This window comes from Sebastes umbrosus, chromosome 3 (assembly GCF_015220745.1).
Source record: "Sebastes umbrosus isolate fSebUmb1 chromosome 3, fSebUmb1.pri, whole genome shotgun sequence".
In the NCBI taxonomy this organism is placed as follows: Eukaryota; Metazoa; Chordata; class Actinopteri; order Perciformes; family Sebastidae; genus Sebastes; species Sebastes umbrosus.
In genome coordinates, this window is record NC_051271.1 from 200780 (window position 1) to 220639 (window position 19860).

The 19860-nt window shown below is 39.9% G+C and overlaps 1 protein-coding gene and 1 long non-coding RNA gene across 2 annotated transcripts in view; one reads left to right on the forward strand and one right to left on the reverse strand.

Annotated features, from left to right (window-relative positions):
* The window catches only part of lcor (ligand dependent nuclear receptor corepressor), a 116312-nt gene that overhangs the window by 7716 nt on the left and 88736 nt on the right, over positions 1-19860 (reverse strand). Inside the window, exons 5-6 of the mRNA XM_037764239.1 lie at positions 16341-16844; positions 9281-9371 (exon numbers count right to left, since the gene is read on the reverse strand). Of these exons, the coding sequence (XP_037620167.1) occupies positions 9281-9371; positions 16341-16844 (595 nt within the window). The remainder of the gene's footprint in view (positions 1-9280; positions 9372-16340; positions 16845-19860) is intronic.
* Positions 121-19860, forward strand: part of LOC119485044 — a 30911-nt gene continuing 11171 nt past the window's right edge. The window contains exon 1 of the long non-coding RNA XR_005206163.1: positions 121-199. This is a non-coding gene — a long non-coding RNA (uncharacterized LOC119485044). The remainder of the gene's footprint in view (positions 200-19860) is intronic.

Here is a 19860-nt window from a genome sequence, read left to right on the forward strand (position 1 = left end):
ACAGTATGCTCTCCATATGATCTCCAGCAGCCGGTGTTCCTACTGCTAAGTAACTATAGCAACAGAGGAAAGGCTCTTTAAAAAATGCTCCCTTAGGTTCATAACAACAGGAAACGGCTTGTCAAGTCAGCGGATGGCACGGGGGAGAAAAGAAACTCGAGGTGAATACTGTACGTCTCCATCGGAGAGACGCAGTCTGGTGAGCTACTGACTGTGCGATGAGGGGAGTCCTCAGCGGGAGCTTTAAGACAGATTAGCACAGTGGGCGGTCTCGGGGCTCGTTGAAGACAGTACAGGGTTAACGAGAGGCTTTGGAGACTCCACTCTAATAGAGCGTTCTGTTACAGTAAGCACACAGTCATCAGGGAGGCCGCGCCAGACACTGATGCTGGATCTGACGATTCAATGGGAGCGTAAAGAGTGCACATAACAGAGGGGGATCTGGGTCTATGGTCTGTTCCAGAAACAACAGGGGCTGGATTTAAAACCTCCTACTACTATACTACTGACAGACGCAGTATACAGGATACAGGATACAGGATACAGTACATACTACATACTACTGACCAACGCAGTTTACAGTATACAGTATACAGGATACAGGATACAGGATACAGGATACAGGATACAGGATACAGTATACAGGATACAGGATACAGGATACAGTACATACTACTGACCAACGCAGTACACAGTATACAGTATACAGTACATACTACTGACCACAGTATACAGTACATACTGCGTTCCTCACTAGTAGGAAACAGTTAAAGTGATGTATTCTGCAGTATGCTAGACGAGACTGTAGCCTTTAAACCAGCTCTTAAAGCACTGGACTCGTACCACTATCACAATATTACCATCAAATATAACTTTGATTTAGTTGTTTCTGTTCTGTTAGTTTACTTTATCAGGTTTAAACTATTTATTCTAACAGCTCATAATGAAGTCAGACCAACAGGATCATCAACGAGGAGACGGGAAATATTAAATATTCATACACAACATTTACATTATTCAACCTGCTTCTTCAGTTCCAGAAACTAAACAGAGAACTGATCTCCTCCAGATGTTAGAGGAATCTCTCTGACCCGTCAGAGGAGGCTCTTCCCTTCCCTCCCCTCCCCTCTCCTCTCCTCTCCTCTCCTCTCCTCTCCCCTCCTCTCCTCTCCTCTCTCATCCCCTCCCCTCCTCTCCTCTCCTCTCCTCTCTCATCCCCTCCCCTCCTCTCCTCTCCTCTCCCCTCCTCTCCTCTCCTCTCCCCTCCTCTCCTCTTCCTCTCCTCCCCTCTTCTCTCTATAGAGCTCCAGTCAGCTCATAGCGGTCTGTGAGCGTGATCGTATAGTATTTAGTTTATCATGTGACATCTTAAACCAAAACTAATGATTCATTCATCAGGTTGGAGCTCCTGAGTATCTCTTGATCTTCTTCCAGAGGTTTTCACACAAACATGCTCAGAAAATACTTTAAATTCAAGGCCAGTAACCTGTAATGTACACCGTAACCTGGTGTTAGAGGGGGTGGAACTACAGGCTCCACCTCCTCCTGTAGTTAATATTACATGACCTGATCATTAGAGACTCCGGTGAGGCTCGGGGCCTCGGGGCCTTTGGGGGCCTCAGGGCCTTTGGGGCCTTTAGGTCCCTCAGGCGTGGGGGCAGAGTCCCGTCCTGAAGGGCTTAAGGTGCTGTTTCTAATTTTGCTTTTAGTCCTTTTGTGAGCGTGTCAGCAGGCCATATCTTGTAGTGTTAGAGTAAAGAGAGAAAGCGTGTGTCTGAAGGGTTGACGAGCATATTCATTAATTAATGTTTTCTTTTTTTCTTTTTACATTTCTGTGTCTAAGAAATCTTCAGGTTTCTGCCGGCGTAGCGGCCTGCTGGGTCTAAATGGACTCCCCGCCGGGCCTCAGCATCAGGGAGTTCTGTAGTTTTTAGATGTTTTTAAACTAACATGTGTTATACAAGTAGAGAACTCCTTTAAGGATTAACTCGGTAGAGTAGGTTGTGTGATTCATCAAATATAGTGCTTCCCATTTCTTCTCCCATTAGTCGACTAATCGGTCGTTTTGGTCTTAAGTCGACTCAGATTTCTTTAGTCGTTTTTCATGCTTATTTCCCAAAAGAAATGTATGAGCACGTCTCTGGTAAACACAAGATTTAAAGTGATGCTTTTGTGTGATTCTTTGTGGAGAAACTCAGTTCGACTAAGAATGTCTTTAGTTGAGGAAAGCCCTATCTGAATATTATTAATGGTGAACTCACCCTGCTCCACTTGGTGATGCCAACCAGTAACTTAACTGTTCAGAATCATCCTTCACTTCTTCAGGTCGATTACAATTTGAGTCTTAGTTTCATACTTTTGGCCATCGTTTCCATCGGTTGTAATCAGGGTCTGAAATTAACCTGTTTCACTTCCTGCCACTGTGGTAGGCAAGTATTTTTTTATCTGCCACTTTTGAAATCTCTGCGCTAAATGAAGGAATAACATTTTAGATCTGATGTCATTCAATGTTCCACATATTTTACATGAAATACATTATGTACACGGTAAATCACAGTGTTGGAATCACACCGTGGCTTCAGGGGAACTGTACACAGTACTGCACTTTACTTTGTTATTGTCATCTATAGTGGTTGTTTGCATAAAAACACACAATTCAAATGATTATGATTATTTAAATATTTGTTTTGATTTAAAAAAGATCTTGGCAAGCTGCTTAGAGCTAGTGTTATGAAGTTAAACAGGTCATAATTCTCTCTCTAATATCTATTTTATATTGATGTGAAAACATCTCCTTCAAACAACTGGATTTATTAAAGTTTCCCGCCAAAAACGTAATTTTACGAGATTATGTTTGAACACATTATGATGACGTTGTAATTTACCTTCATCCAATAGTCCTTTTATGAGCAGAGCTTGAGCTAGTACTGTACTTTGCTCTTGTCAGCTATAGTGGTTATTTGCATAAAAACATACAATTTAAATGATTATGATTATTTAAATATCTGCTTTGATTTAAAAAAAAAAAATCTTGGTAATTTGATAATAACGTTGTAATTTACCTTCACCCAATCGTCCTTTTGCTGAGCAGAGCTCTATCGCCTCATAATAATAACTCAATGGCACCTCCGTTAATGTTAGTAGCTCCGTTATTTAGCCAATCAGGACTGAGCTGCTAACGGCTTCTAACAGCTAACGTTACGAACTCTCCTCCTGCTGATTCAACACAGATTCAATAAGAGGAATCGATAGTCACAGAAGCATGAGATGCCAAAGAATCTGACAACTAGGAACCAACGAGAACCGGTTCTCTGTTCCCATTCCTAGCGTTTTCCCTGCCTGCTAATTTCAGACCTTGGTTTGTACCGGTGAACTCACTAACCTAATGGGCAGATCATCCCAACGAGGTCCAAGGCAGCAACAAACACGGGCTAAACTGCTGGTTTACAAACTGTTGGATTTGCCGAGTATCTAAACTCTTTTTTTGGGGGGCGGGGTAAAGCTGAAATTGACCATACATGAAATGGTAATAATCCCTCATTGGACAGGAAAATGCTGCGCTCACAAATACCCCAAATACAGCAGGTCAAAGCTAAACCAGGGAGTTGATCTGTAAACTGTGATGTTTACAACAGGCCAAAGCAATAGAGATAAGACCCAGAATGTAGTAGGCCAGAAATATCCCTTTAAAGCCCTGGTTAAATGCCAGGTTATCCATGGCTGTGGACCGTTGCTCTATTGATAATTTCATTCTGTTTGTTTCAATCCAAGGCTAGTGTGGTAATCACTGGCTTTGTTTGGTAGCTTTGTATCTAGGAAACATTCGCTTCCACCAGGAACAACCGCTCATGTGGTGCCTGCTTGGGACTCGTGGTAACTGTAATGTCAATGCTGAACTCCTTCAATCTCAGCTCAGACAGCAGTTGGAGGTGTATTCACTTCTGGATCAGGGAGGCCACATGGTGGGCGCAGGTTTTCTATGTCCACATCCTCCACCACCGCTGCTCTGCCGCAATCCGGCGTCGGGGGCTACTCTGTGTATTGAACCTCCACTAATCCATCTTTGACCTACAGATCAAATGAATTCCTGGAAATGGCATCCGCGATTAACGCTGATTGTTTATTCCCTCTTGATGCAAGAAGCGAGTATGATGGCTACTGATTCAAAAAAGACCTGAGGGCAGAGTACACGCTCATCAATAAATGATCGCGCTGCAACACTGAGGATCGTCAATAAATATACTGACATGGAGACGAGAAGAGAGAGGGAGGGGTCTGAATTATAAATACTACAGAAGTAGGTACAGCCTTGCCATGGGGTTGATGGTAGCCAAGGTATCGATCAGCTGAGCGAAACCGATAAGAGATGGAAGGTGGGAGGCGTTGGCAGGACTCGCTCGAGGATGATGACGGTGGGATGGAAGTATGCGCCCCTAAAACGTAGAGAGACGGAGCGAGGGCAAGGCCCTTTAAAGACCTGCAGATCTTCACTTTACACAAAGTCGATTCTCTTTAAGTCAATACTCCGACTACCAACAGGTTGTTTCTAGCCTTTCTGCGACCTCTGAAACTTCATCTATTTAAACATGATATTACTAGAGTGATAGAAAGATGCACGACGGAACACCAACCATGTATATAAGCATATGTATAGCACAATGGGGAGACAGAAGGAGAATCAAACCCAGTTCAACAGAGCTGCTAGTACTGTATTCCTTTATAGGTTTGATATCTTAAAACAGTCTGCAATGTTTCAAAGTTTAATGCTGACGGGTTTTTAGTTTTCAGTAGTTTGGAATAAGCACTTACAGAGAGTCAAACTTCATTAAAGAGCACGTCCATTATTGTAGTTTTTATATTATTCTGTAGCTTATCAGTGGTGTTCCTTACGTACATCCTTCCTCACATCCGAAGTACATATGTTTTAACATTAAAATGCTATTATCCCAAGCCTTTCTAAAACTGTTTTGTTTGCCCTCGTGACCTGACGTAGGTTTCTGCATAATGACGCTGCTTCATATATACAGTATAGTCAGTGTTTATTACATACAGTAACATGCTCCCAGTTTGGTGAAGCAGACAGGAGTAGCAACATGGAAGCTAAGTAATATACTGCTGTGGACGCCACGTTAGCTCAGATCTGAAAGTTGCACAATAACACAAACAAACTAACTGATGGATGCAGCGGTGAACCAGTAACTCCCCTGTTCTGAGAGGTCAAATTACTGTTTTTGCTAATGGAGTCTGGTGGCTTTGAAAACAGCGTAGATAACCACCTGAGCTTCCCGTCAAAAAGGGCTGTAAAATGTCTTTTTTTAGATCTTATTTTTTCAGACTTTTTTTTCAGACTTTTTTTTCGAAAAAATTTTCAGATCTTTTTTTTCGAAAAAATTTTCAGATCTTTTTTTTCGAAAAAATTTTCAGATCTTTTTTTTCTGACATTTTTTCCAATTTTTTTTTCAGACTTTTTTTTCGGACATTTTTCAGATCTTTTTTTTCAGACATTTTTCAGATCTTTTTTTCAGACATTTTTTCAGACTTTTTTTTCGGACATTTTATCAGACTTTTTTTTCCCCGACATTTTTCAGATCTTTTTTTTCAGACTTTTTTTTGAACATTTTTTCAGAATTGTTTTTCGGACATTTTTTCAGATCTTTTTTTTCGGACATTTTTTTAGACTTTTTTTTCGGACATTTTTTTAGACTTTTTTTTCAGACATTTTTTCAGACTTTTTTTTCGGACATTTTTTTAGACTTTTTTTTTGGAAAATTTTTTCAGATCTTTTTTTTCAGACATTTTTTCAGACTTTTTTTTCGGACATTTTTTTAGACTTTTTTTTTGGAAAATTTTTTCAGATCTTTTTTTTGGGACATTTTTTTAGTTCTTTTTTTTCAAACTTTTTTTCAGACATTTTTCAGATCGCTTTTTTCAGACTTTTTTTTCGTAAATTTTTTTAGATCTTTTTTTTCAGACTTTTTTTTCGTAAATTTTTTTAGATCTTTTTTTTCAGACTTTTTTCAGACATTTTTTAGATCTTTTTTTCAGAATTGTTTTTCGGACATTTTTTCAGACTTTTTTTTTGAAACTTTTTTCAGATCTTTTTTTGGACATTTTTTCAGACTTTTTTTTCGGACATTTTTTCAGACTTTTTTTTTTAAAATTTTTTTCAGACCTTTTTTTTGGACATTTTTTTAGTTCTTTTTTTCAGACATTTTTCAGATCTTTTTTTTCAGACATTTTTTCAGACTTTTTTTTCGGACATTTTTTCAGACTTTTTTTTTGGAAATTTTTTTCAGATCTTTTTTTTGGACATTTTTTTAGTTCTTTTTTTCAAACTTTTTTTCAGACATTTTTCAGATCTTTTTTTTCAGATTTTTTTTCGTAAATTTTTTTAGATCTTTTTTTTCAGACTTTTTTTTGAAACTTTTTTCAGATCTTTTTTTTTGGACATCTTTTTAGTTCTTTTTTTTCAAACATTTTTTCAGACATTTTTCAGATCTTTTTTTTCAGAATTTTTTTCGTAAATTTTTTTAGATCTTTTTTTTCAGACTTATTTTAAGACTTTTTTTTTCGGACATTTTTCAGATTTTTTTTTTTAGACTTTTTTTTCGGACATTTTTTCAGACTTTTTTTTCGGACATTTAATCAGACTTTTTTTTCCCGACATTTGTCAGATCTTTTTTTTCAGACTTTTTTTTCGGACATTTTTTCAGACTTTTTTTTCCCGACATTTTTCAGATCTTTTTTTTCCAGACTTTTTTTCAGAAATATTTTAGATCTTTTTTTCAGACTTTTTTTTCGGACATTTTTCAGATTTTTTTTTTTTAGACTTTTTTTTCGGACATTTTTTCAGACTTTTTTTTCGGACATTTAATCAGACTTTTTTTTCCCGACATTTGTCAGATCTTTTCTTTCAGACTTTTTTTTTCGGACATTTTTTTCAGACTTTTTTTTTCCCGACATTTTTCAGATCTTTTTTTTCCAGACTTTTTTTTCAGAAATATTTTTAGATCTTTTTTTTCAGACTTTTTTTTCGGACATTTTTCAGATTTTTTTTTTTAGACTTTTTTTTCGGACATTTTTTCAGACTTTTTTTTCGGACATTTAATCAGACTTTTTTTTCCCGACATTTGTCAGATCTTTTTTTTCAGACTTTTTTTTCGGACATTTTTCAGATCTTTTTTTCCAGACTTTTTTTTCAGAAATATTTTTAGATCTTTTTTTTTCAGACTTTTTTTTCGGACATTTTTTTCAGACTTTTTTTTCGGACATTTTTCAGATCTTTTTTTTCAGACTTTTTTTCGGACATTTTTCAGACTTTTTTTTCGGACATTTTTTCGGATCTTTTTTTTCAGAATTGTTTTTCCGACATTTTTTCGGATCTTTTTTTCAGAATTGTTTTTCGGACATTTTTTCAGACTTTTTTTTCGTAAATTTCTTTAGATCTTTTTTTTCAGACTTTTTTTATTAACATTTTTTCAGACTTTTTTTTCGGACATTTTTTCAGACTTTTTTTTTGGACATTTTTCAGATCTTTTTTTTCAGACTTTTTTTTCGGACATTTTTTCAGACTTTTTTTTCGTAAATTTCTTTAGATCTTTTTTTTCAGACTTTTTTTATTAACATTTTTTCAGATCTTTTTTTTCGGACATTTTTTCAGACACTTTTTACATCTTTTTTTTTCAGATTTGTTTTTCGGACATTTTTTCAGATCTTTTTTTTTGGACTTTTTTTTCGAACATTCTTTCAGACTTTTTTTTCGTGGTGAACATATTCTAAATATAGCGTACACTTAAACTGATTTTGATTGATATTTTTTTAGGCTGCTGCTCCCGTCCACGACGGGTAACTGAAGCCGTCATATCGCTGTCTTCAAAGCCACCAGACTATATTGATAAAAACAGTAATTTGACCTCGCATAACGCAGTAGTATACTTACAGATATTTCCAAACGTAGCACAGCTAACTCTGACTCAGCTAGTGCCAGCGTTCACATTATTAACAACCTTATTGATTAACTTACCTTGGTAACAACAACACATTGCATGTTTCAGTGAGGCATGAGCAGAGGTGAGCAGAATGCTTACAAATGCAGGGTTTCTCCTGCATACAGAAATACAAGGCGGCCGCCGCCGTCAAATGTTGCCCCGCCTTAAGCTCTCCACAAAACTGTGACAGGTGTCTTCATGGAAACACTATTGTCTAATATGCGTAATGCATTGCACTTGATGGATTTCTGTCATTTGTAGCTGCTATTGCGTTTGGGAAAGCCGCTCCATGCGCCTCCAACGTTACATGTGTGCCTGAACGGTTTCATAATGAACCGAAAATACTACGCTTCTCACCGGGTGCGTTTCCTCTGCGACGGTCCGCACACTGCCGTGGTTGGACTCAGAAAGGCCCGGGCCTGGGGTGAAAGGGGCTAGCGGCTCCCACGGCCCCCAAAAGTTCAGGATGGTACTACCTCTGGCTCATTTTGAGCCAGGAAAACCCCTGAAATACAGCGCACCGTTCTTCTGTTGGCAGTTTAACTTGCGCCCTGTGGTGCTGCTTCATGCATCCTTTCCAGAATGTTACTAGTGCTTTTGCATGCTTTCTCCCAGTTACCGCATTTCATTTCAAGTCTTCTGCAGGCTGCTCTGCAGATGTGCTGAAATTTGCTGTTGGTACTGTGATGCATTCATGTGCTATAATGCTAGAATGTCAGACTTTAGAGACTTGAATACCTTGTTTAATGTAGGAAGCAATAGAATTGACATCCTGTTTCATTTTGGGGGCGACAGCATTTTACAGCCTAAGTTTCAGATGTCACAACTCCATACCAGCGCTTGAAAGCACCACACACACACAGTGACACAGAGCACCTTGCATCCCTGATCATGTGTACCGGTTATATAACCAAAAGAGGCAGAGTACTTGTAGCTTGTTGCAGGTAGGGAACCGTCTTCGGTTAAGTCTGATGGTATCTGCATGGACGTGCAAAGGCACATTTGTTAGAGAACTTGATAAGATCAGCCTGTGGTGGTTGTCATCCTCTCGTGAAATCAATCTTTCTACTGCGGTTTGGCATCTGGATACAGAGTCAGAGTATAACATCGTCCCCTCGGGCCAAATCTCCACACAGAATTTAGTGTTAGAATGACAAGTGCTTTGTGGGAAGTGCAGTGCAATAACACAACAGCAGGGACTACTTTAACCTCTCCCATGTTGTTTTAGGCACATGACCGCGGCGCTCCGCTAACGGAGGCCAGTTTGACTAGGACTAATCCTGTTATCTTACCCTTTGACCCCGGGCTCAGGGGAGAAGCCGGGGAAGGTTTTGAGGTTGCCTGCGCTGTGGTTCTTCTTGGTGGAGAGGTCCAGGACGCCATCTGAGGATAAACACACACAGGAAAACAAGATTTAACTCAACTGAGCTCAAATCCTATTCAAAGCATGTCAAAGAAAACACGGCAAGTCACAAATGGAAATACTTCTGATTATGAATTTGTGAAAGTTCATAATTTTGTATGCTTATTAAGCAGTAAACTGTATAATACACTGCATTTTAGAGAAAGGCACATTTTGGGGTCTAATTTGGTGATTTGGCCTTAATGTTTAAAGCAGAGACAGAAACTATATCAACTAGGGATGCACCGATACCACTTTGTTCAGACCGAGTACAAGTACTGACATTTGCGTACTCGCTGATACCGAGTACCGATACGAGTACTTCTCTGTGGTTTAAGACCCTCGTTAACAGCCAGCTGAAGGGTGTGAGCGACACACGGCAGGCTGGGGAGTCCCGCATACGAGGCGATGCGCCACCACCGGCTCTAGGTCGGCTTGGAAAGGCTCGGGGCGCACGGACCAAGGAGTCTAACGCACGCGCAAATCAGAGGGTGCAAGCAAAACCCCGTGGCGCAATGAAAGTGAGGGCCGGCGCATGCAGGCTGAGGTGGGATCCCGGCCCCGCGGGGTCGGGCGCACCACCTTAGAGTGGTATCATTACGAGTACGAGTAGATGAGCACAGTATCGATACTGGTATCGGTATCGACGCCTCCCTAATATCAAATGTTTCTGTAAAATGTAGTTGTGTAATTGAGTTTATAAAGGGACTGTTTGTAACTTCTTCCACGTATAAATCGGGTCGGTGTCCGATGTGCGCTCGCGTGTGGCTACGATGTTCAGACTCAGACTCCAACACAAACTACACGGAAGCACCAAAACCGCAAAGTTATATCTAGTGTCTCCTCACCGTTTTGATTGATGCTCGTTCATGTCTATGTCGAGAGAGCACAAGCGCCAGCAACAGGACGCTGACTTTCTTTGACTTAACGGCCACAGGTGTCGCTGTTAACAAGACATTTCTGATTCTTACATAGAGTCCCTTTAAGTTTATCAGTTGTTACCCAACTTTAACAGATACTCCTGCTGCTGTTTGGTGCTAAACAACCCGGATATGACCCTTTGTAAAAACACATAAAAAACAGTTCACAAACATGTACAGCTGAAAATGTACCGTTTACTTCCATCCATCTGTTTTAATGCGCATTTTAAATTTTCATATAAATAGTTCAATGGAAAAAGGCTTTTTTTTCAATGCGCTCGACTCTCAATATTCACATAACTGTAGTGGATCACAAACCGCATTAATTCAGTCTCTGACTATCCAGTATTAAATGATTGAGAAGGTTCTAATCACATAAAGGAAATCTGTTCATTTACTTTAACTAAACGGTCCCCAGAGGAACACTGCTCTTTCTTTCTTTCCTTCTTTTAAAAATGTACCTTGTATTGTTAGGAAATGTATTCCATATATACATGACTTAATAAAGGAGCTTTTTATTCATTCCTTTTATCAGTGGTAAGGTAGAGTTAAAGGTTGTGGATCAATGCCCAGACAATGTACCGTATGTCCTTAGGAAATATTCTTACATAAATAAGGTTTTATTCTTTAATCCTGCTGACGCAGTGATGAAAACGCTCCACTTTCAGCTTCAGGTGCCTTGAATAGCAACGACTTCCACTGATGAACAGCATCAGAAGTCTGTTTGGAGACCGAACTCTGTGTCAGTAGTTTATCACGTCGGTTATTTCTTGCCACATTCCTGATGATTTTTTCAGATATTTTTATTTAATTAGTAAGATCTGTTTTCTTTTAGCATATTCATCCAAAAACATGTTGTTCTCCTATTACCCTTTTCACCAGACATGTTTAACGCCTTCTTATACAGCAACAATAAGAATGATTTGGATCACAATCAGGATTTGATTAACCTGAGCGGTTCTCTATATCGGCAACTGTTCTATAATTGTGTTTATTAACTAATAAGCTAAGAGAGTAGCTGCTTTTTTATTATTTACCTTTTAAAACAAAACTCATTAGTGAAGACGAAGGAACGAACCAGAGGCAGAAAGAAAGATCAGATAATCTTGTGAGTTATATATATGAGGCAGGATGCTGTGGATCTGATTGTTCTGTTTATTAATGAAATCAATCGGCATCTAATGTTAACAGCTTGTTTATGTGTGTCTGCGTATGAAAACGTATGTTTTTTTTTCTTATTTCTGTGGTTAGATGACAGAAAAAGCTTGAGATATTATGTTGTGTATCTTCTGCGTGCTTCAGAACAGGTGGACTGTCTGTGACACTTTAGCGATGAAGTCTGGGAAACACGGCAACATGCTGTGTGTGAAATCTCACTTTACTTGTGAATATGTTTGTCAAGCAAATCAGGGCACCGCACACACGAGCAGAAAATATATATATCATCATAAGAGGGGACATAAAGTTGAGTGAGATTTAGTTTAGATGTGATCTTTTTAAAAATACGGTTATTTTTTTTCAGCAAAAATTTGTAAAAGTGTGTTTCTGCAACTAAGGTTACTTTGACTCCTCCAAATTATTATTGTTTAATTTTAACCATCAGACTATGTAATATATATAAACAGGTACACAAAATGACATACTCTTTAGTGGTTAAGATTTCCATCTGTAACATGTTTATTTTTTATGGTTCTCATCACTTAAGCCTCGTCCACACCAGGAACGTCAGCAGCGCATGGCGGCTGCGTTGTCTGTTGTTTTTTATTTCACCGTCTGTGTTAACAGGTTAGAGCAGCCTGTCACAGACAGAGAAGGTGATCTATTGACTGTATATTGACATCACATCAGCAACATTACCACAGTTTCAATGTGTCTATCTGTAGGATAAGTTATGGAGATGAAAAAAATAAATACTTATTCTTAAATCAACACTTCCTGCTTTCATTTCAAAATAAAAGCCCTGAAGTGGTTTTTTTTTCTGTGGACAGAAGTCCGTCATTTGTTAACACAAGGCTTTTTTTCTTAAATATGTGCAGGACATTGTTGTAGAACATGCAGTGACTTGCAGAGCTCCATGAATGAATATAGTACAGGGTTTTAATGGCAGATTATTTAGAAATTACCACACGTTTCTGAACCTTTCTCTGTCTAAAATAAATATAAATGATATTTATAATGAAATGAAATAGCCATTATGAAAGGTAAACTCTATGTAGAAAGAAAGGGACTGCAGCAGCAGAAACGCAGCTGGTGTGAACACCTGACGCGACGCACGCAGCCGCCACGCGACGCACGCAGCCGCCACGCGACGCACGCAGCCGCCACGCCACGGCTCCGTTTAATGTTTTTCCAGACCTTTTTTTTATGACTAAAGAGCTGTATTAAATCATTCCAGGTTTGTATAGGACGTGCGGTAACCCTGCAAGAATATGGATACGATTTTATTTGTATCTGATGGTTTTGACAACAAAGTCTTAAAATGATTGTTTTTTAATAAAGCCTGACATTATAAAATACACACAGAAATGCCAACATATACCGATAAATTTAACTCCGTCATCCATCTCAGTGTTTTGCTGGTGTAATCCCTAAAGTGCAGCTGACCTTCTGAACCCTCCAACCCCCCACAGCCCTATATGGGCACAGGACTCGTGACTGCCGCACTAATCTTCAGGAGCTTTTTGTTGTTTAATCGGACAAAAAAAAGAAAACATGAGGAGATATTGTGAGTGAAGAACAGCCCAAAGGGGACACAAATAGATTAATCTGGTCATGTTAGTGGTAGTATGTACGTATATACATTATACACATGTGAAGAGTTTATAACTAGGAACCAAAGACCAAAGATGTGTGTGCACAGAATTTTGGTTCTAAAATGAATCTTAATCAAAATGCACTCGAGTCACAAAGTGTCCAGGGATAACAACCATGATAAATGACACTAATGAGGTCCTTCCTGAGCTAATGAACATGTAAATTAACATCTCCAGCTCCGTTAGCATACTTGTTTTCATATAACTAGACTAGAGTACAGTACATCACTAACCGTGGTTCCATCAATATATTTTTATGCACATTATTCAGTATCGCATCAGAAAAGCTGTATGGAATCGGTAGAATGGAGACGGCATTCAAACATTTGGCAGTCCTTTAACTCGTTGCTCTCGCTACCACTATCGGCTGCTCTGTTTCAACAACGTTTAGCCTAAATGTGCATGCGAGCTGAAATTCAACCAATTGTTTTGTTGTGAAATGCAGTGACTTCAAACCAAGTAAGAGTAGAAGAGGTGTGATAGAGGAAAAGTCTGCTAGCCGCTAGAATAATGAATGCAGTGTATAATGCCATAGGTTGGCTTAAGGTTATAGTGGTGACTAGCGCCTCCTCTCCCACCAAAAGCAGTCAAACACTGACAGCCATGCTTAAAGCGTAGCCTATATCGCCAACTTCTGATGAAACTGAAACACAGCTACTGTTTCTGAAAGGGACTGTGAAGGTACTCCAAGTAATGTGACCGCAAAACATGCTACTTGTTGGGGTCGTGAGATATTTGGCACGTAAAATGTGGTAAAAAATAGAAATATCCCCAAAATGATTTGAATGCACGTTGCCTGTCAATATCAATATCTTTCTTAATTATGGAATGTTTTGTCAATTTTTTATTTTAGTAATTTATGAATTGTTTGAGTGTAGGCAGTATAGACGCTCGCTGTTTTTGTCTCCACCAACTAAACTAAATGTTGTCTCTTAAGCTGCTTCACTATGTTCAACAGCTCGTCTGTAGCTGTGTCTGCTGTGTGTTGCTGGGCAGGTTAGTGCACAGGGTTCATCACAGCTGGTTTTATGAAATAGCTGCCTGCTGCTGCTGGATACACGGTTGACGACGTACTGAGACTGAACCGTACAGTAAACGTGTCGGAACACTAGAGAGCTGCAGAGCTCCGTGTGGGTTCATCACTGCATCCTGTCACATTACATGTTGGAATTTCATTCATTGTTAATGTCAACATTTTAAATTGGTGGAGCATTTTCATTTTAAATAAGTGTGTGTGTGTGTGTGTATATGATCCAGCTTTGAGGATAATCAGTCCGAATGTGTCTAAAAGGTGTTCTGTGTTCATGAGAGAGAGAGAGAGAGATAGAGATAGAGAGAGGGAGAGAGCGAGAGAGAGAGAGAGAGAGAGAGCGAGAGAGAGAGAGGGAGATAATGTGCGAGCGTGAGGTGGACGTAAATGCCTAAATCTTTTTTTGTAAAAATGTCCGGAGGCTTACTGTAAGCAGATTCCAAAAAGCTGGTATTAAAGTGGGTGAGCGGTCACACGGTGGTTGAGGGGTTAAAACAGCGAGCTGACGCTTCAACCCTGCAGCCTGTTCGCTGATCAAAATGCCGCCGACCCCCCCGCTGGTTTGGTTTGATTAAATGTAGATTGAGCTCAGAGCTACATTTCAGAGCTGCGAAGGTTCAATCCAAAAGATATGATGTCTTTCCAGTGATCTGATCATGAGCCCAATATGAATGTGTTGAATGTCTACAGTCATCTGTCTGCAGTTAGAGTTACACATCAGATGATACAACATGTTCCATCACCTTGACACTATTAACAAAACGCTCGCTGTCAATAAGAGAAGCGACAACGTGAATCAAGGATCCAATCATAGTCAGTGTGACTCAAAAGAAGTACTCGAGGGTGGCCCGTACTCACCGGTACGCATTACCGCCACTTCCATGTTTTACTCCTCGGCGTACCGTGACTTTTTCTTACGCGATTCTCACAAACCCAATATCTCCTGGTATCTTTTACTCACCGTAGAAATTCAGAATGTAGGCTAACAATGATCGCTGATATCGGCTGTTACACACTCCAACATGTGAATATGCTTTTATATATGTCTCACATGCTTCTTTCTCTTTTCCTGCCTGTTTACTACATTCTATTCTCATGCAAATATTATACCCAATAACTATCAGTAGCCAAATCTGAATTGAGATGGATAACCACCATACTACACAATACTACTAGCACAGATACTTTAATTACCTATGATGAAAATGCAACGTGGGATCTAAAGATGTTGCCTAGGGATGTCACGAGAGGAAACTTTCCTGTTCTGTGTTTGATCACCGGCAAAATGTGGGATTTCATTCTTCAAACTAGAAAATTAAGAAAATGTCCCTTTAAACAGACTTCCTAAATATGAATTAAACAATATACTGTCAAAAGGGCCTTGCTGCCTTCACAGTAAACTGTAAACACATGTTCATTTTACAAGATTGTAGATTTTTGACACTCCAAAATTCTAATTCTTGTATTGTTTTAAATGGTAGTAACAGTATAAATAAAGTCAAATGTTTGGTAGGGATGTGACGGTGAGGACATTTCCCCACCGGTTAATAAACTTTACACCGGACGTTATACAAGAAAAGATGACGGTCGATATCTGTGCTTATTTTGACCTTTCGTTGCGATGCTGCAGGTTTCAACCAGCTGTAAACGCTCCGTCCTCCTCATGGCGATTTCCTCGTTAACGTAACGGTTCCTTTATAGTACTGGTTTTATATCCCATGTATTGCCAAAATAGGCGCTTTTGTTTTTCGCTTTGACACCAGATCCTTCGCCATCGTCTTGTCTGTCAACTCTCTCTCGTGTGTCTGAGACGCCGTACAGAGACGATGCATTCACTTTCAGTTTGTCCGTCATATGACTATGTATTGATAACACGGCGCTGATACACCAAAATGAACTAAATGTGTTTTATTTCTATTCAAAAAAAGAAAAACGACGATGGGTACGTAATGTTACCGGTGTGTGCCCGACCACCGTGTAACACCGGTAACACCGACTATGGCGGCAAGCCTACTGGGGCCAGGAGGTTATTGAGGTTGTTTTTTTTAGGGTTAAGAGATGCTCAAGGTTAGAATCTTAGGTGAAGTTTAAAATAAAGCCTGGCTTAGATAGTTTTGTATGTATTTAATGAAAGTCAACACAATGCTCTCATAAGTGACAAAAACAAGTATGTGTTGTTGTGCTCACCCTGCTGGCTGGGGTCTGGGTCGACCTCGTTCTTTTTGACGGAGAGGTCCAGCGGGCCGTCCTGGTCGGCCATGAGAAGCTTGCTGAGGACGGGATTCTGTGCAGAGGCAGCAGCCGTACCTCCTCCTCCTCCACCGTTACTGGCTCCCGTACCGTTGCTGCTCTGGGTGCAGGCGGGTGCTGAGGCGGCAGCAGCGGCGGTGGAGATGGGGCTGAGGCCAGGTCCCGGGGTCGGGGACGGGGAGGAGGAGGAGGCAGACGATTGAGGGGAGCTCGGCGCGGGCAGGGGCCCGGGCCCAGGCGGAGAGCACGGGGCCGCGACCAGAGACGCCGCGACCAGAGACGCCGCTCTTGGCAGGCTTTGGTCCTTCATGGTGCCGTTGGGCGGGGGCGAGTCGTCCTGAGTAGTTTTTGAGGTATATTCGGCAGCGAACTGGCGGATCATTCGCTGCATGATCTCACGAGCCACTAGAGGAATGTGAGGTTCTGAGAAACTTGGGAGGTCTGGAGAGAAAAACAACAGAGGAACAAACACGTCAGCATCCCGTCCTCCAGGAACTCCTTCAGTCATGTTCACCAGCTTATTTATCCCATTTCATCCTCAAAATGTAATCCTGATGCTATGCTGAAATAATCCAAAAATGGCTCAGAAGCAGCACTTAATCCTGCCTATTGACCACGATGAAAGCACCGTGATATCAGTGTGTACAGCAGATTACTGCCAGCCATCCGTCAGCTGGAGCTCTCATACCTTCTACCTACATCTTCTTACTCTTACGTTAAGCACTTTGTCACTAGAATTTGTATATCAGATCAATTTATGCATGACGGTTCAGCCATGATTTGTTCTTGAATATTGTGTTCACTCGAATACACAAATGGAGATAGACATCAGAGTTTTCATAGCAATCCATGATACCATAAAGTAGTGCTGCAAAACACTCACCAATAATCACCAACAACTTTGATGATTGAGTGATTATTAATCAAATGAAAATGCCAAATACTCTCTGTTTCCAGCTTCTCATAGTTTAGTATTTGCGTCTTCTTTCTGTTTTATATCAGTGTAAACGGAGTCTTTGTGTTTTGGCCGTACAAAATTAGCAATTTGAAGACATTGCTCGGGGCTTCTGGGAAATTGTAATGACCATTTTCACAATTTCCTGTCAGATGATATCCTTTTTCTATCATTCCATATCATATCATATCATATTGTATTACTTCATATCAGTCTGATTTGATCATTAATCAGAGCACTTTGTTTGTTCCATTTGTAAAATACAAGTCCCCATCACAGTGAAATACACAATGCAAATTAAAGAACTATTTCAAAGTGCAACAAGTACCAGGAGACCACGAAGAGTCACATGTCCAAACCAAACCTCCACTTATCCCCCGCTGCGACAAAACATCCCCACATCAAACACCGTTCATTGATCTCATTGGTTCATACACAGTCATTTGTTATTAATGCATTAATCTGGCATTGTCCCAGATAAGTCAACTGCACTCATCTCTTTAGAACCAGCAGCTATATGATTTGGATATGTTGCGTGCCACTGAGTCAAACCCTAAATCCTCCAAACAATACATCAGCCCAAAAATCTAATCCTGAAGCTATGCTGAAATAATCCCCCCAAAAATCACATCTATTCTGCACTATATATATATATATATATATACACATATACTGTATATGCAGCACTTAATCCTCCCTATTGAGCAACACTAAGGCACCATGATATCAGTGTACAGCAGGTACATGCCTTACACATCTGCTTTCCCAACATGCTTCCTGTTTCCTCAGTTATTTCAAAATATCACCTAGCTTTCCTCAACTCATTTGTACAAGTTCGGTTTCACAGTTTGACTGCTGTTTTGTGGGCTCCAACTAAAGGAGCAATAAAGTAAATGTGTGAAAACGACTGTAGAAACCACTGATTATCCATCGTACTTATTCATTTGAACTTTTGATTCTTGAGGGCGAGCGAACAGCCTGAGGCTCAGATGAGACTAAAGTTGACTTGTTAATGAAGAGCTCGGGTTGACAGTCGGCTTTAACTCAGTTTTAATTTACTAGTTGTTATCCTTGTTGGCTTGTCTTCTATTTATTCCTCTGGTTTATCCCTAAACTGTTTTAAACACTTTGTTTTGAAAAGTGATAACCGTTATCAAGATTATTCTGAAGCACTGTAAAAACACACGATGTTAACAAAAGAAAGTTACAGAATGTTTTACAGATGATTCAAACCGCCGTGACAACGAACACTGGAGATGTTAGACGTGAAAAGAAAACTGTCAAAAACAGCAAGAAAACAAAGAGGTTGAAAACAGATGGAGTGAAAGCCTGTCTGATGTTTTAAAGACGACAGTGAGCTGCTCTGAAAACACAAAAGAAATAAAATGTCCTCCCGCATTAAATCATGAACTCCTAGAACTAGTGTCTAACTTGCTCTGCAGTCAGCTGCAATGACGTAGTGATAAAAGAGGTGGGAAAACTATGAACTCCGTGTACTGATCAACAAAATCCATTTGACAAATCAAATTTAAGGGAATACGGAAGTATTTGTCATCTATAAGCTTTTTATTCCAGTTTAGTTGTACCTCTGATGTTCTTCTATATCTCCTTCCAGCTGTACCACAGAGCGGTACGTAGGTGTTGTTTGTGATCGATTGCTTAATCCCGTGTTAATGTTATTTAATTTCTGTGCTCCACCTCAACATGGCTCTGTGTAATCCCTGCCACTGAAATGATCTCGTTGACGTGGCACTAATAGAGCTTAAACTGACATTCTGTTCTGTCAAAGACCCAATAAGTTCTCCTTGTATGTAGATACACCGGGTGGTCTTTTTGTCCACTCTGCCACAATGGAACAGAAAACCCAGGAAGCGGTTTAGTTTGCTGGAGATGTGAATTCTACAGCTCCGTTTTGACAGGTGCAGGTTTCATGCTGCCGTCTTGGGAAACCTCCTGGGGAAACCCCAGCGTGCAGTGAATGTGTGTGCTGTGTTTCTAAGGAAATGGCTGTTGTGCGACACTACAGGTTTGTACAAATGTACACAAGAGTTGTCGCCTCGCTGCAACAAAGCACAGGGATTTGGCAGCTGCATTTTTATTTTCAGAAACATTTCCTTGAGTAGTTCAGGAATCCTCCTGTCAACCCGGAGATGGGAAGCTGCCTGAGAAAGGATGTAATGTTTGGTTTCCTCAAGCAAAGCTAAATGATCTATTTTTTACGGGAGTTTTGCGACTTTCAATCAGAAAGGATCTTATCAGGCATACTATTCACTGGGATTGCAAATGCTTACATCCAGGATCTGAAATTCCTTCCTGCCACTGTGACAGACAAGTATTATTTTTTATATGCCACTTTTGAAATCTCTGCGCTAAATGAAGGAATAACATTTTAAATCTGATGTCATTCAATGTTCCATATATTTTAAACATAATAAACATTATATACACGGTGAATTACTGTGTTGGAATTACACCTTGGCTTCTGGGGGAGCCCTATTCCAG